The 15,654-nt window shown below is 37.5% G+C and overlaps 1 protein-coding gene across 3 annotated transcripts in view; it reads left to right on the top strand.

Moving 5' to 3' along the window:
* RSAD2 (radical S-adenosyl methionine domain containing 2) overlaps positions 1-15,654 on the top strand; it is a 31,613-nt gene that overhangs the window by 1,250 nt on the left and 14,709 nt on the right. The window contains exons 2-5 of one of the 3 annotated variants that reach the window (XM_072634289.1): positions 1,304-1,438; positions 5,397-5,571; positions 6,335-6,494; positions 14,290-14,588. In XM_072634289.1, the coding sequence (XP_072490390.1) occupies positions 6,406-6,494; positions 14,290-14,588 (388 nt within the window). In that variant the 5' untranslated portion in view covers positions 1,304-1,438; positions 5,397-5,571; positions 6,335-6,405. Of the gene's footprint in view, positions 1-1,303; positions 1,439-5,396; positions 5,572-6,334; positions 6,495-14,144; positions 14,589-15,654 lie in introns of those variants that run through there. The other 2 variants (XM_072634290.1, XM_072634291.1) reach the window with 2 other exon arrangements.

Here is a 15,654-nt window from a genome sequence, read left to right as displayed (position 1 = left end):
CTGTTTACCTCTGGCAAATTACTTAGGATGTCTGAGCTTAGTTTCCTCATCTATAACATGGGGATAATACCTGAAGTTTCTATCTGCCTCACAGAGTTCTTGTGAGGAAAGTGCTTCACAAACCTTAAAACAGTATACAAATATGAGCAATTATTCCTTTTTTTTCCATTTCTTTTGTAGAGAGAGAGTCAGGGTATTATCCCCCATTTTATAGATGAGGAAACTGAAACTCAAACACCTTACATAATTTGCTCAGTGGTAAACAGCAATGACAAAAAAGCTATATTTATATAACACCTCACATGTGTTATCTCATGTGATCCTGAAAATTACCCTGGGAGCTAGGTGCTATAATTATTCCCATTTTAGACCTGAGGAAACTAAAGCAGACAGAGGTTAAGTGACTTACCCAGAGTCATATAGTTAGTAAGTATAAAACAGTAAATAAGTTCTTCTTTAGTATTATGGATGGTGAAACAAGAGGCAGGAAAAAGCCTAGCATGGTTTAAAAGTTAAGAGATGAGTATAGAACCCCAATTTCTTTTAAAACTGAGCTCAAATGACATTCACACGTGAGACCTTTCCTGATCCCTCCAGCTACTAGTACCTCCACCTCCCCCACCAAAAATAAATAAACCTTGTATTTATCTTACAAATACATATGTTTATTTATATTAATTTTGCATGTTGTACATGTTCATTTATTTCTTTGTATACCCTGGCACAAGTGTTTGTTTGTTGATTGATTATTTAATTCTGAATTTTGTTAGTTATCTCTGTCCTTGAGTATGTTAACATTTCTTGGTCTCAGTTTCCTCCTCTCTAAAATGAGGTGTCTGAACTATATGATAATTAATGGCCTTTCTATCGCAAACATTTTGTGACTCTGTGATATGAAAAAAAATAATGCTGTTCAACAATGGTACTCTGAAAAGGAGACCCTTAACCACTTTGTCTTAACCTGGTGTACAAGCTAGCCATTTCTTAGGTTTGAATCATAGGGTGTAGAAAATTACTTACAAGGGAGGCTTACAGAGTGAATGAGGTGTATCACAGGGAGAGGTGGAAAATATGGGACAGCTGGTAAATATGGTCACTGATGGTCATGGTAAGGACAGACCTATGGGCTGTGTAATTTAAAACAGGCCCAAGATTTCTGATCCTGAGGATACAAGACATGTACCCTCCTATGGTTTGGGAGTTTGAGTTGCAAGACAGGAAATTGTGTTCATTGTTGCCAAAGAAGACCATGCCATCAGAGAAATGATGACATGACTTGCACTTGACTTTGTTTTGAGTGAAGGCTGTGCAAGGTCACCAGCCTCACTTCTCCTCCAGAGCCATCTGAATCCAGTGACCAGATATCCATCAGGATGATTGGAGATGACCCAGGATGAGGCAATTGGGATTAAGTGACTTGCCCAAGGTCACACAGCTGGTGAGTGTCAAGTGTCTGAGGTGAGATTTGAACTCAGGTCCTCCTGACTCCTGCACTGGTGCTCTATCCACTGCACAATCTAGCTGCCCAGAGCCAGGAAATTACCTTGTTGCTGAATGAAGGGACTACTCTGCCCACCTGGGACCCTCATTACCAGCACTGTTCCTTGCTATGTGTGGCCACATTCATAACCTTCACAACCTTCAGGTCAACATCTCAACCCTCCAAAGTACTTATATCTTCCACGGTCCACCTCCTGGTGTTCTTTCATATCCTTTCTAGTTTAGAATCACTTGTTCCTTTTTTTCCTTGTACCAACATTTGCAGAAGTGGGGAAAGGAGACTTCTGGCAAAAGTGACAGCACTTATGTTTTTATTTCTTAGCCCTGCATTATATCCCACAATACTGACAGGTTGGGGTAGAGAAGATTTCACGAGAATAAATTAGCTGTTTTCAAGTATTTATTTGAAGGGCTAACTTGAAGAAGTTTTTATATCCCTCGAAGACTAAGTGGGAAATTATAATAATAACTTACACTGAGCATTTTTAAGGAAAAGGAAGAAGTAGGAACTATGGAAAAATAATTGCTACAAAATAGAAACCTAAACAGGAAAGTGAAACTTAAGATATATTTAGTTTATATCTAAGGCAAGCCAGAGGGAGGGTTGCAAGGTAATTGACCTTTGTTACCATGGTTACTTATCAAGCCAATTCAAAGGCAAATAATTCAACTGCTGTCCTGTTCACTTGACTGGGATCATGAGTAACTTGCTGACCAACTTGGGTTCAAGGAAATGGTGATTTGTAGTTGTTAGCCAGTCTCACTCTCACCCTGTGCACTCTCATTCTCAAATAAGTACTTGGAGACAAGTGCAACTGCCAATGATTAATATAAGTTGTCCTAGAAAACATGTAATCATTCAGTCTTTCATTATTGTTCACTTGGTACTGTCCAGGGAGCACATGTAAGCAGGCTGCAAGGTCTAGCTTAGTGTTTATGCTATGTGCCCATGTGAAAACTTCTCCTCCCCTCCCCTCTTTTCTCTTCTCTCCTCCTTTCCTTAAGGTCCACACTTTTTTGAGCCAATATCTTTTTAAAACTGCTGTGTTTACAACTATCATCTTCTAAACCCTTCAAACTCCATTTTCTAGCTCTATAGTAACTTTGTGTGCTCTTTTTTTATCCCCTATGGAATTATAATTACTTGTTTCTTGATAGAAGAGTAATAGAAGAAATCTACCAGAATGGTAGAATATCTTGCACTACCTGATGTTTCTGACACTCGAGTAGAGAAGATTTAGGATAAATGAGCTCTTTCAAAAATTTGAAGGAATATCATATTGATGAAGGATTGGATTTCTTCTGTTTCACCCCCACAGGGCAAAACTAGGGAAATTAGAGTGGAGTGGGGGAGAAGTTGCAGAGAGATGGATTTTCATTCAATATAAACAAAACCTTTCTAACCATCAGAACTATCCAAAAGTGAAATGGACTCTCTTGAAAAGTATTGGACTTGTTTTTGCTAAAGTATTTAAAGGAAAAGATGGATGATCACTTGTCAGAGATTGGGGTAGGGAAGTGGAATTCCTAATCAGGTAAAGTGTATGTCAAGTGTTTGTCAAATTAATACTTCAAGGAATTGACAAGAATTTATCAAGTACCTACTATGTGTCAGGCATTGCTAGGCTCTGGGAATACAGAAGCAGGGGTATGTTGCCCATGTAGTTAATATGTGACCCCATGAGTTTATCTAGATGTGTCTTACAGGGAGGAAATTGAGATCCTCAGAGAGGAAGTTCTGGTCTAGAATTATACCTATCTGCCTTTTCCAAATATTGCTATTCTAGGGGGAATGATTTTAGCTTCAAATTGTGTTTTCTGGGTGCTAGCCTTTTAGTGGAAGAAATGACCCAAGTTCTCTCCCTCTCTATCTCTCTGTGTCTGTCTCTGCCTCTGTCTGTCTGTACACACACACACACACACACACACACACATATACATATATAGATATGTACATACATACATACATATATATGTATACACACAAATGCCATTTACACAACGATCATAACTAATGTATGTAAACTAAACTCATTCATCTTAGCCAATAACAAACAGAAATGAGAGAAATTATATAGATTTAAATATACAAGATAATATGCAGAGTGAATGAGCTATCTCACTAGGATTGAGATATCTCAGTTCAACAGAGCTATTTCTAGTCTCACCTAAGGGAAAATGTCCTAAAATCTCCATTGTTATAAACTGGTAATAAGGACAGCTTCCCTACATGTTGGCTTCTCCCCAGAGTTTTTCCATTGCTGCAAGGACCTCTTCCTAAAGAGAACCTGAAATCTAGGGTTCTCTCTTAAAGCTGGAACGCAGAACTAATATTTGACCTATTCTAAGCTCTCACCAACTCTGCCCCCTCATGCAAACAGAGAGAATTAAGTAAACATTCTCCACCAACAAGGAGAGTCTTATACAAAATGTGCTTGAGTATATATATTTGTGTGTTTGTGTGTGTGTATACACACATATATATACATGCACATTTATTTATGTGCATGCATGTGTGTATATGTAAATATAAATATACTTTTATATTATATAAATAATATATACAGACTAAAAATTAAATATTATATAAATAATAATAAATATTATAAATTATATATTATGTAAATTATATCTACAGAGTAAAAATAAATATAATTAGGGAAGGAAGCATTTGGGGGTTGGGGATGTCAGTAAAAGCATTATGTAGAAGATAATGTTTAAGCTGATTTTTTAAGTGAGGAATTTTATAAAATTATAATGAAAAGAGAATGAATTCCAGGCAGGAGAGATATCCAATGTATAGGCACAGTGATGGGAGATAGAATGTTCTGTGAGAAACAGAAAGAAAGCCAATTTTTAAATTACAGGAAGGGGAATAATTCATAACAAGACTGGAAAGATAGTTTGGGTCTAAGTTGTGAAAGACTATATAAGCCACACTAGCATAGATAGAATGATAGATAGATAGATAGATAGATAGATAGATAGATAGATAGATAGATAGATAGATAGTCCTATATACAGTAGGAAGCCAGTGGAATTTAGTAGGAGAGTGACATGGTCATATCTGCCTATTGTGTGCATATTAATTGAAAATCACTCTAGCATCTATATGACGCATGAATTGATGAGGGAAGAAACTTGAAACAGGGACAATTTGTCCCCCAGGAGTTTCCAGTCTCATCTAGTTGGGAAAATATAGATAGCTCAATGGAAAAACAAGACAGTATGTAATCAAATAATATTGTCCAGACAATAGACTTCAGAGAATGTAGAGATCAGTTTGGAGTCAAGGGTTTCACAGAGTTAATGGTCTGTACTTAAACTGAGCCAGGGAAATGGATAGGATTTGGATAGATGAAGAAGAATAGGTAGGTTGGATGAGGTAATAGGAAGAGACTTCAGTAGTAGACAGGAATGAGTAAGAACAAGAATGAAAACAAGAATGAAAAATCAGAAAGATAATAAAGTCACCAGATTAGAGAAAAAAAACAATGGAAGATACCTAGAACCAGACATCTTTAGAACGTAAAGGCATAAGAAATACTATTTATTTACTTCCTTTTGCAAATGAGGAAATTTGAATTTAGAAATGTGAAATGACTTGTCCATGGCCACACAGCAAGTAAATGGGAAATCCAGAACTCAAACCATGGTCTTCTATTGCAGTATAGTACCCTTCCAATGGCACCATCTTAATCTCTTGACATGTTAGAAAGGTGAAAATGACATCATAGTACAACTACAAAGGCAGGAATAAATGTGTGTGAGTATTTGCACTGGGAAAAGGCCCTGATGTTTCTGTTCCCACATAAATTTCCTGGAGGCCCTGTTTTTAAATGAAGGATTGGCAACCTCTGATGGTGTGAAGCAAACCTTTTTTTTTTTTTTTTAAGTTTTAAGACACAGGATTATGGAAGCAAAAGAAAGGCATAAAAAGGAACAGCACTGGAACAAAGATCTGAGTCTTCAGGGACTGTCTTTTCATGTGTGGGCATTATTGTGTTCTGCTGCAAGTTGTACCCTCTGGAAAGGGAAACCAGGAGGATTGAGCCCTTTTATGTTCCTTGTGTAAGTCGTTTACTCTAACTATTAATATTGCCCAACTGTTTTAGGTTAAACCACAAAGAGTCATCTTTGCTGTTCTAGGCCCCTTCTGCACCACTGGAGAATTGACATAATGTGATCCCTGCCTCAAAGCACATTGACTACAACAGGAAGATCTCAGAATGTACCCAAACTGTGTTCCTAATAGTATACTCTTAGCCACTCCTTCTCCTTTATGATATATCTTCATCAGAAGTTGGGGACTCCTGATAATGAAGGGGTGGAGCAGAATGGAAAGAGTATTGGACTTAAAGTCATAAGCTCAAATCTTGTCTCCAACTTAAACTAGTTGTGTGATTGTGGGCAAGTCACATAACTTTTCAACCTCAGTTTCCTAATATGTAAAATGAGGACAGAAGTACTTGCAATTCTTTAACTGTTTTAAAGAAAACCGCTTTACAAATCTTGAAGGGTTATGTAAATGTGAAATATTGATGTTAGATAATTTTAAGGGTCCTTACCTCTGACTTACACTAGTTATATGAATCTTGGTAGGTTATTAATCTTTTAGGGGCCCAGGGCAACTGTGAGTTGCAGAGGAGATGCTAGTCAACATTGGTTGAGGGAGTTTTCTCCCTGGGAATTCCCTATACAAACTGTTGTAAAACAATAGACCCTGCCTGCAAGGAGATTGCATTCTACTGGACAGCTCTCAGGCCGACAGATATCAAATGTGGGGAAAGATAAAACTCCATTCATTTCTCTATGGTGTCCTTTTTCTTTCTAGGTCAGAGGCAGCATGATAGTATTGGCATAAGAAGTAAGCTCCAGCATTCCCATTGAAGAAATCCCCTACCAATGCAGGTCAGAGTCTGCTCAGCAACTTATAGTCAAAGAGAGTTATATGGGGGCACTGAAAGGTTCAGTGACCTGCCCAAAGCCACACAGTAAGTATGTTTCAATTATATTTTGAAAAGATTATATGGACTTGAAACCACAAAGAGCTGTCCTTCTTGGTCTGGGCACCTTCTTCTAGGGTCATTTTTGCGTCATTCTTTTTCCTGGAAGGGCAGGAGGACAGCAGAGTGCCAGGGTTAGAAAAAGGAGTATGTGTTCCAGGGACATTAAGATGATTGGACTGACCAGAGAAGAAGCTTCTCAAGGAGCAGCTTTGGTCCACCAGGTCCTCAGGCCTTGTGCTTAAAATATATGCTGAAACCATTAAAGAGATTTCTGTTTCTCCACTCCTAATTTGCCTTAGCAACTAATAAATAAACTTAAATAAGCTTAATCATAAGGAGGCTTCAGTATCATCCCATACTCGAAAAAATTTCCTGAATCCCTAAGTCCCTTGAGGAAACTATGTAGGAAAACACAGTGTTCCTTTTTACTTTCACTTTCCATTTCAAGGAAAATGCAAGTCATCTTGAACTCAAATTCTATTTTCATCCAGAAATTGTCCCCAAAAGGTATCATGAAAGCTTTAGGAAGAGAGTGAATACCTGACCTGAACTACCTGTATACCTTTGGTTTTAAGTAAACTTCTAATGATCCCCTACACTCAGGGAGCTTTAGAGTCTTCTAAAGATCTTTCACATGTATTGTCCCTAAGAGGGTGATAGGGCAGGTAATGCAATTTTTTTTTTTTGGAAGAGGAAAATAAGACTCAGAGAAATGAATTATTTGACTCAAAGTCACATTAGAAAGCAAGAAAGCAGGTAGATGTTCATAAAAATAAAGGAAGGAATGAAAAAGAATGAAATATAATTTATATTTTTAAAAGAAAAAATGTTTATAAATGTATTTATAAATAAATGTTTTATTTAAAAGTATAAAATGTATTCATCAAATTTTATAAACATAGAATTTGTAAATGTATAATTACATTTTATACAATAGGAATATTTTGTAAATTTTGATAAATTTTATAAAGCAATTTATTAAAAGTATAAAAGAGGAATGTTGTTATAAACTAAAATAGCTGCATGTGAATCTGTGCAGGAAAATTTTGGAACATGGAACCTTCTTGGTCTACAGTGTCCCATCTTGCAAGGTTTACTCTTTTCTCACTGATACTTAACTTCATTAAAGAAAAATGCCTGCAGGGTGGTGATGATTTTATTTTTGAACTTGCTCTCTAGCTCTAGCAAAGCAAGACCAGGGATACAAATGGAAGGATGAGAGTCTACCCCTGCTTTTGAGAAGTTCACACTGGGGGAATCTTAAGATTTTTAAATCTGGAAGGGACCCTAGAGATCAATTAGGCTAACTCTCTCATTTCGCAGATGAGGAAACTTCAACCCATGTTTTCTGATTCTAAACCCAGTAGTACTCTTTTCAATATAACAACTATGAGGCAAATTGATTTTCAGGTGTCAGAGTAGCTACCAGGCTTTTGGGTGAGGCACTTCCAAAGTTTTCAAGAAACTCAGTAGCAGAGATTATTAACAGAGCTCTCCTCCCCATAAAATTTTAGGTTTTATAAGTCTCTTTCTTCATAATATTCCTTTAAGTGGCTAGTAACCGAGGTTGAAGCTGTAATGATACTCTGAGGATCGAATATCCAATAAATGTTAGAATTGGAATTCAAACTCAGGTCTATTATGACTCCTCTTCCAACATTCATTCCACTTTACAACACTGTTGCCTGGACCTGAGAAATTCATCCATGAGTCTTCATGGATGTTGGCTTACTCCTGATCTTGGTGCTTCAAACTTTGGGTTACCTTATTGTGGCATTTCCTACCCCTTTAAGCCTATCCTTAGTATTTACATCATCTGGATTTCATTTAGATGAAGTTTTTCATCAGAAGGTCATGAGGGAGGTGATGCACGCAAGATGGGGATGTATACAGGTATACATGGAAGTTATGGTTTTGGTTCTACATAGCCCCAATAAAACCTTTTTAAAACAAACAAACAAACAAAAAAGATCTCCTATGCTTTTTCTTTTCAAATTTATTTATTTATTTATTTCCAATTTTCGACAATTAGTTCCATAAGTTTTAAATTTTCTCCTCCTCCCCCCAATATGTTTTGCAGTCATACATGGGTTCTACACATACATACTTATTAAACACATTAGTCGTGTTACATTGAAGAATTAAACTAAATGGGAGAAAGCATGAGTAAAATTAAACAAAACCAAACATAACAAAAGAGAAAACAGTCTGCTTTATTCTGCATTCTGACTCCATAGTTCTTTCTCTGGATGTGGATGACATTTTGCATCATGAATTCTTTGGGAATGTTTTAGGTCTTTGCATTGCTATGAAGGACTAAGTCTATCACAAATCAGTTGCTCATGGGTAGGCCAAGCTAATATAATAAAAATGATAATTTTACCTAAATTAATTTAGTTATTCAGTGCCATCCCAATCAAACTACAAAAAAACTATTTTATATATCTAGAAAAAATGTCAAAATTCATCTGGAAGAACAAAATGTCCAGAATATCAAGGGAATTAGTGAAAAAAGTGCTAGGAAAGGTGGCCTAGTTATACCAGATCTTAAATTGTATTATAAAACAGCAATCATCAAAACCACTTGGTACTGGTTAAGAAATAAAGGAGTAGATCAGTGAAATAGGTTGCATACACATCACATAGTGGTCAATAACCATAGAAGTCTACTGTTTGATAAACAGTAGATCCCCAGCTTCTGGGATAAGAACTCACTGTTTGACAAAAACTAGTGGGAAAACTGGAAAATAGTGTGGCAGAAATTGGCCATAGCCAGCACTTATACCTTTAAGTCCAGATCACTCTGGCTTTCACTGAATGGCCAAAAATAGCTCCCAGCCCAAGCTTTGGTGCCTCTTTGTTTAGATTTGGATGACTCAGAATAAGCGTAAATAGCAATTGCATACTGTTTTGGCCAGAAACTTTGAGTCTTCCCCCTCCCAAACTGATATTTTGTGGTGATAAATTAGGTCATCCTTTGTCTCACTTTTTACCTAGCCCTAAGTCATTGAATGGTGTTGCCTCAAACAAATTGAGACCTGGGAAAGGTCTTACTTTGGAAAAGTCAAGGTCTCTCACTGCATTCTGGGATATCCTCAGTCTTGCCATTGAACTTTGATGACTCTAGAAGAGAAAGTGAGGCTGATGACTGCACAGCTCACTTCCCTTAAATCCAGTTCACACACAAGTGAAGACATCATTGATCCTCTTTGAGAAAGAAAGATAAGCAGCAAAGGAATAAATCCAATATCAATAAAAGTGAGTCGTATGATTTTTTTTGTTTTTCAGTGCATGTAAAAGTTATGTTTTTACCATGCTGTAGTCTATTAAGTGTGCAATAATATTATGCCTATAAAAATATATATGTTAATTTTTAAAATACTTCATTGCCAAAAAATATGTTAACGATTATATGAGTCTCCATCGAGTTGGAGATCACCTTTTCTCTGGTGATTTTCTTGATTTTGGTAGCTGCTGACTGATCAGGGTAGTGATTGTTGAAGATTGGGGTGGTTGTGGCAATTTCTTAAAATACAACGATGAAGTTTGAATGATAGATAGACTCTTTCACTTGAACACTTAGAGACCATTGCAGGGTTATTGACCTAATTTCAATGTTGTAAAGCCTCAGGGAATAGGAAGGTCTGAGAAGATGACAAGGGATGGAGAAGGCCCATTGGTGGAACAGTCAGAACACATATAACCTTTATTAAGTTCACTATCTTATATGGCTGTATCCCCAAATAATTGTAACAAATAACATCAAAAAGTAATATCAAAGATCATGGATCACAGATTACCATAACATGTAATAATAATGAAAACTTTGAAATATTGTGAGAATTATTAAAATTTAACACAGAGACACAATAGGAGCACATGTAGTTGGGAAAATGGCACTGACAGACTTGCTCAACATAGGGTTACAACCAGCCTTCAAATTTGCAAAAAACACAATATCTGCAAAGCATAATAAACTGAAACACAATAAAATGAGGTATGCCTGTACATGCTTTCAAATCATTTTAGGCTGTCCCAGGTATCCCTCTATTAATCTTTTCCCCCACTTACTATAGGCTCTCTCCCTAATCTATACTTGGTTGGTTGGTTGTTGTTCTTCATTCTCAAAGAGGACCAAAATAACATCACCATGATAATGTGAAATTTCAGTGTGTCTGACTGTGGCTAATAAGACCATGATGAGCTCGGAATGCTCTATCACAGATGAATATTTGGGGTGGATACTCCAAATTTGCGCATCCTGAAGTTTACTTTGTACTATCTCAATTCTACTTTGCTCACAGAGCACAGCACCCTTTCCGATGTGGGCATGTCATGCTGAGCGGTCCTGTGCTGGTGTCTCCCATGTTGCACAGTCAAATCCAAAGTTCTTGAGAGAGACCTTGAGAATATCCTTGTATCACTTCTTCTGACCATCATGTGATCGCCTGCCCCATGTGAGTTCTCCATAAAATAGTCTTTTTTGGCAAGTGTACATTTTGTACACTAGGCTCAAACATCTCAAACATACCCCCAAATGTAATTAGAAAATAGAACTATGGTCTGGTAAAAAAAAAAAAATTAAAAGCATTGGACTAGAAGTCAGGGGTCTTAAGTACTAGTACTGATTTAATCAATAACTTTCCATATGACTTTGAGCAAGTCACAAACCCTCTCTGGGTTTCAGTTTTGTCAATTAAAATGAGTTTAGATTATTTGTACTCTAAGGTCATACTTCTATTATTCCATAATTTCTAGAACTTAGAATATTATGGAGTAGAGAACATAGCATATATATTGGAATTTCTAGGTAAGTTGGAAACCTTAGAGGCAGCTGGTAGCAGAGCACCAGACCTAGAGTCAGAGAAAAGCTGGAGTTCAGATTCAGCCTCAGATTCTTACTAGATGTGTAAACCTGAGTAAGTCACTTACACTCTGTTTCCACTTCAACTGCAAAATAAGGATAGTAATAGCCTCTGCCACTTGAGGATGTTGTGAGGTTCAAAGGGATATTTGTAAAAAGCCCTTAGCCTCACTCTTGGTGAGGTTATTAAGTGGACAGAGCACAGGACCTGGAGTCAGGAGGACCTAAATTCAAATCCAAGCTCAGATACTTACTAGCTGTGTAACCCTGGGCAAGTCACTTAATTTTGCCTCAGTTTCCTCATCTGTAAAATGAGCTGGAGAAGGAATGACAAACCACTCCAGTATCTTTTTCAAGAAAACCCCATATGGGGTCACAAAGAGTTAGACATGAGTAATTGACTGTGTAACAACAATACCTGTCATGTGACAGGTGCTATATAAATGCTTATTCCCTTCCCCTCCTTTACATATTAGTGAGGTTCAATTTATTGTTCAATAAATATTCTCTCTCACACATACAGTGTGGGTATACATGTCTATGTGTGTATATATGTGTACATACATATATATTTTATACGCACATATATATATATGTATACACTCACATATAAGACTTTTTTTCCCCTATAATGATGTTCAACAAATATTCCTTCCTACTAAGAAACTGGACTCAACCCCAGGAACCACCTCTGTGATTTGATAGACCAACTTTGTACTTACTCTATTCTGGGTTTCCACCAGCACTGCCTGGAGATCTCCAACTATACCACATCCCACACACCCTTCCTGTTTTCCTAAGCCTTGGTCCTTGCCCATGTTTCAGACTTCATCACCAATTACCTGTTAGACATTTCAGCCTGGATATCATAGAGAAATCTTAAATTCAACCTTTCTAAAGCCAAATACATTATCTTCCCCCTCCCAAACCTTCCTTTCTTCCAAAGTTCCCTCTTTCTACTGAAGACACCATCATTTTCCTGCCTCTCAAGCTTGTAATCCCGACATCACATTATCTTTAATCCCTCACTCTCCCTTGACTTACATATCCAATCAGTTGCAAGTCTCCTAATTGATCTACCTTCCTCAAGTCTCTACTCCCAAATATGTTATGTACTGTTGTCAGAGTTTTCCTTAAGCACAGATCTAAACATGTGACTCTCTTACTTGATCAACTCCAGTTGCTTTCTATTTAGGATAAAATACAAACTCAAACTCCTCTATTTAATTTGTAAAGCCCTACCCAACCCATCTTTCCAGGCTCACTGGACATTACTCCCCATCCAGCACTCTGTATTTAGTTAAACTAGTCTTCTCAATCTTGGCACCCCAAAGCCTGTCTTCATGCCTTTGAACTATTAGTTGCCCCTGCCTGAAATGGCATACCTCCTTCCTTGTAGCTCACAAAATCCCTCTTTTCCTCTAAGAAATAGCTGAGGCATCAACTTCTGCATGAAAGCTTTCCTGATGCCTCCAGCTACCCACAGCCTCTGCCCCAAAGAAACTTGTACTTCACTAGTTTGTATGTGTGTATGTGTATTTATGCTATTTACATGTTTATGTGTAGTGATTAATCATAGGAGTGGGACTCAGTCTGGGTCATACCTTAAGCTTTTACCAAAGTCATGCATAAGATATGCCAGTACAGACATCAGATGGTTACTGGAATACCAGATACAGTCCAGTATGCTCATTTAAACTGTATACACTAAGATGACTCTCAGTTTCAGTTCCCAGGGTGAGGTTGAGATATTTTTATGGAGAAGGGAGGGATTGGAGAAAAAGAAAGGGTCCCACAAGTTGCAGGGAAACTGAGCAGCATTACATGGCTCCTTTCCAAATATCTAATTAAATTTAATTGGTAAGAGACTTTGAATTAACAGGTGCCTTTCTGAAGTCAATGTCCCTGGAAAATATTTTGTATGGTATTAGGATGTCAGTGAGTCAGTTTATTTATTTTTCATGTCCCCATTAACCATGTTGGGGGAAAAAAGTAAGAAAAATAAAATGAAAAAAAAAATAAGGTTCAATCTTCACTCAGAGTTCATCACTCCTCTCTCTGGAAGTGGATAGCATATTTTTTTATCACGAGTCCTTTGAAATAGTCAGTTTACATTTTATTGTCAATTAGTTAATTAACTCTTATAACCAGGATCACAATACCTGACCCTTAGTGAGTGCCAGGAAATGAAAGTAATGAGAAACAAAAAAGATTTAAGATGAAAGCACCCTTGTTCCTTTGTGAATTATGGAGTTGGTGTTCCAGAGGGCTTTCAAGAAAAGGCAGTCTGATTTGGACTGGAACAATTGGAAGAAAATAGGTGAGAGAAAGGCCCTGCTTCTAATACCCCCTCCCAACCCTAGATCTTTGATTTTATAAAGCTAAAAATCATCTGTTAGAATAAGTCTAGTGATATCAGAGAGCCTGAGCACAGCTTCAAAGACATAGTTTAAAATAAGAAAACCTCAGGAAGTTTCCCCCAAATCAAAGAAGACACTGGCCCACTGAAAAATATCTTCCAAATATTTCTCAAGAGCAGTACTAGGCAGGCCCTAAGCTTAGGTTATCTCCCCAAGGCATCAGGAACACTACGATGTTGTGTAACCAGCAAGCAGCAGGTGAAAGAGGGAATCCTGATAAAGTAATTTCGTTTCCTCATAACATGGATTATGTAATTTCTTGTCTGGGTTCCAATTTTCATTTCACTGAAGAAGGAAATTGAAACTATTCAATTGAAAAAAAAAGATGTTACCTCCCACACGTGACACAGAAGCTAGCCCATGAGAGCCCTGGTATTTAACAGCAGGATTTGAAGTGAGCTTTCAGTGGTGTGCTGTGCACAGCAGTCAGAGAGCTGGCAGAGATGTGGCTGCTCACACTAACAGGCTTTGCTGAGAAGCTACTTAATGTTTTCAGCCTCCAGCTGACGTCTCTGTGGAAGATCCTGATATATTTATACTCCTCGTTTGGGACACTGCTATGGTCTGCAAGTGGCAAAAGGAGCAGTCAACCCCGGGAGAAAAAAGAAGGAACCAGAGAAGAGCCTGCAGGAGCTGAAGATGTATCAGGGGGCTCCGTTAACCCCGTCAGTGTCAATTACCATTTCACACGCCAGTGTAACTACAAATGTGGTTTCTGTTTCCACACCGCTAAAACATCATTTGTGCTTCCCCTGGAGGAAGCCAAGAGAGGTCTCCTTATGCTTAAAGAAGCAGGTGAGTCTGATTTGAGGTTCTCCAATGCCTAGCATAGACTGCTGATAGGAGCGCTGGATTCAGAGTCTAAAGATCTGGCTTCAAATCCTGGCTCAATCTCCTTCCATGGGAATTTTAAATTTGGAGGTATGTTAGAGAACATTGAACCCCTGAATTCTTAACTTTTTTTGTGAAATGGAGCACTTTGGCAATCTGATAAAGTCAATGGAGCCCTTTTTATTGTGATGTTTGTTGCCTACTTTTCATAGTGAAGGAAATACTGTATTTCAGTTAGAGGTGGGTGAAAACAAAAGATTAAATTTTTTTTCTGCCTAAATTCACAGACCCCTGAAATCCTTAGAACCCATGTTAAAAACCTCTGATCTAGTCAAACCTTTATTTTTACAGATGAAAAGTCTGATGTCCAGAGAGAGGAAGAAGCTTGCCTGAGATTGCACAGCTAGTGGCAGAGCTAAGACCACTAAGCTAAGAGTTTCTGACTCTAAATCCCATGTCTTTATACTAGCTGTGTGACCTTAAGCAAATCACTTCTTTCTTAGCCTCATTATGTCACCTACAAAAAGAATGAGTTGAAGTAGATGATGCTTAAGGTGTTTTCCACCCCTAAAATCCTATGATTATTTCAGTGTGTTGTATGTATTTGTGTTTATGTATGTATGTGTGTGTATATGTAAGTGTGTAAGTTGGGGGAGGATGGCACACTGAAATTAAAAGGCTTTTTGCTAATAGCCTGAAGGTCTAGAGTATTGTTGAGTCTATTCTTTCCCAGCTAACATCGACAGTTTTTCTGTTTTAAAATGCTGAAACAAAGTCAAAAAGGAAGCCCTGGACCCTACCAATCCCACCAAATCTAATATACATTTATCCCACCACAGCTTGTTAATTGGGTCTAAGAAAAGAAGGGGAAAAAAATACCTTATCAGATGAGGTAACATTATAAGCAGGTTTATTCCACCACATGAACAGTGTTCAGACAAACAAACTGATAGGAGTATGAATTGTATGAGCTGAGTGCTGTTTCAGAAAGTTTTGGGGCTTTATGGTAGGATTTGAATCTGATATATTA

This window comes from Notamacropus eugenii, chromosome 1, assembly GCF_028372415.1.
Source record: "Notamacropus eugenii isolate mMacEug1 chromosome 1, mMacEug1.pri_v2, whole genome shotgun sequence".
Taxonomy (NCBI): domain Eukaryota; kingdom Metazoa; phylum Chordata; class Mammalia; order Diprotodontia; family Macropodidae; genus Notamacropus; species Notamacropus eugenii.
Note: the sequence above shows the minus strand (reverse complement) of the source record. Positions and strands in the feature narration are given on the sequence as shown.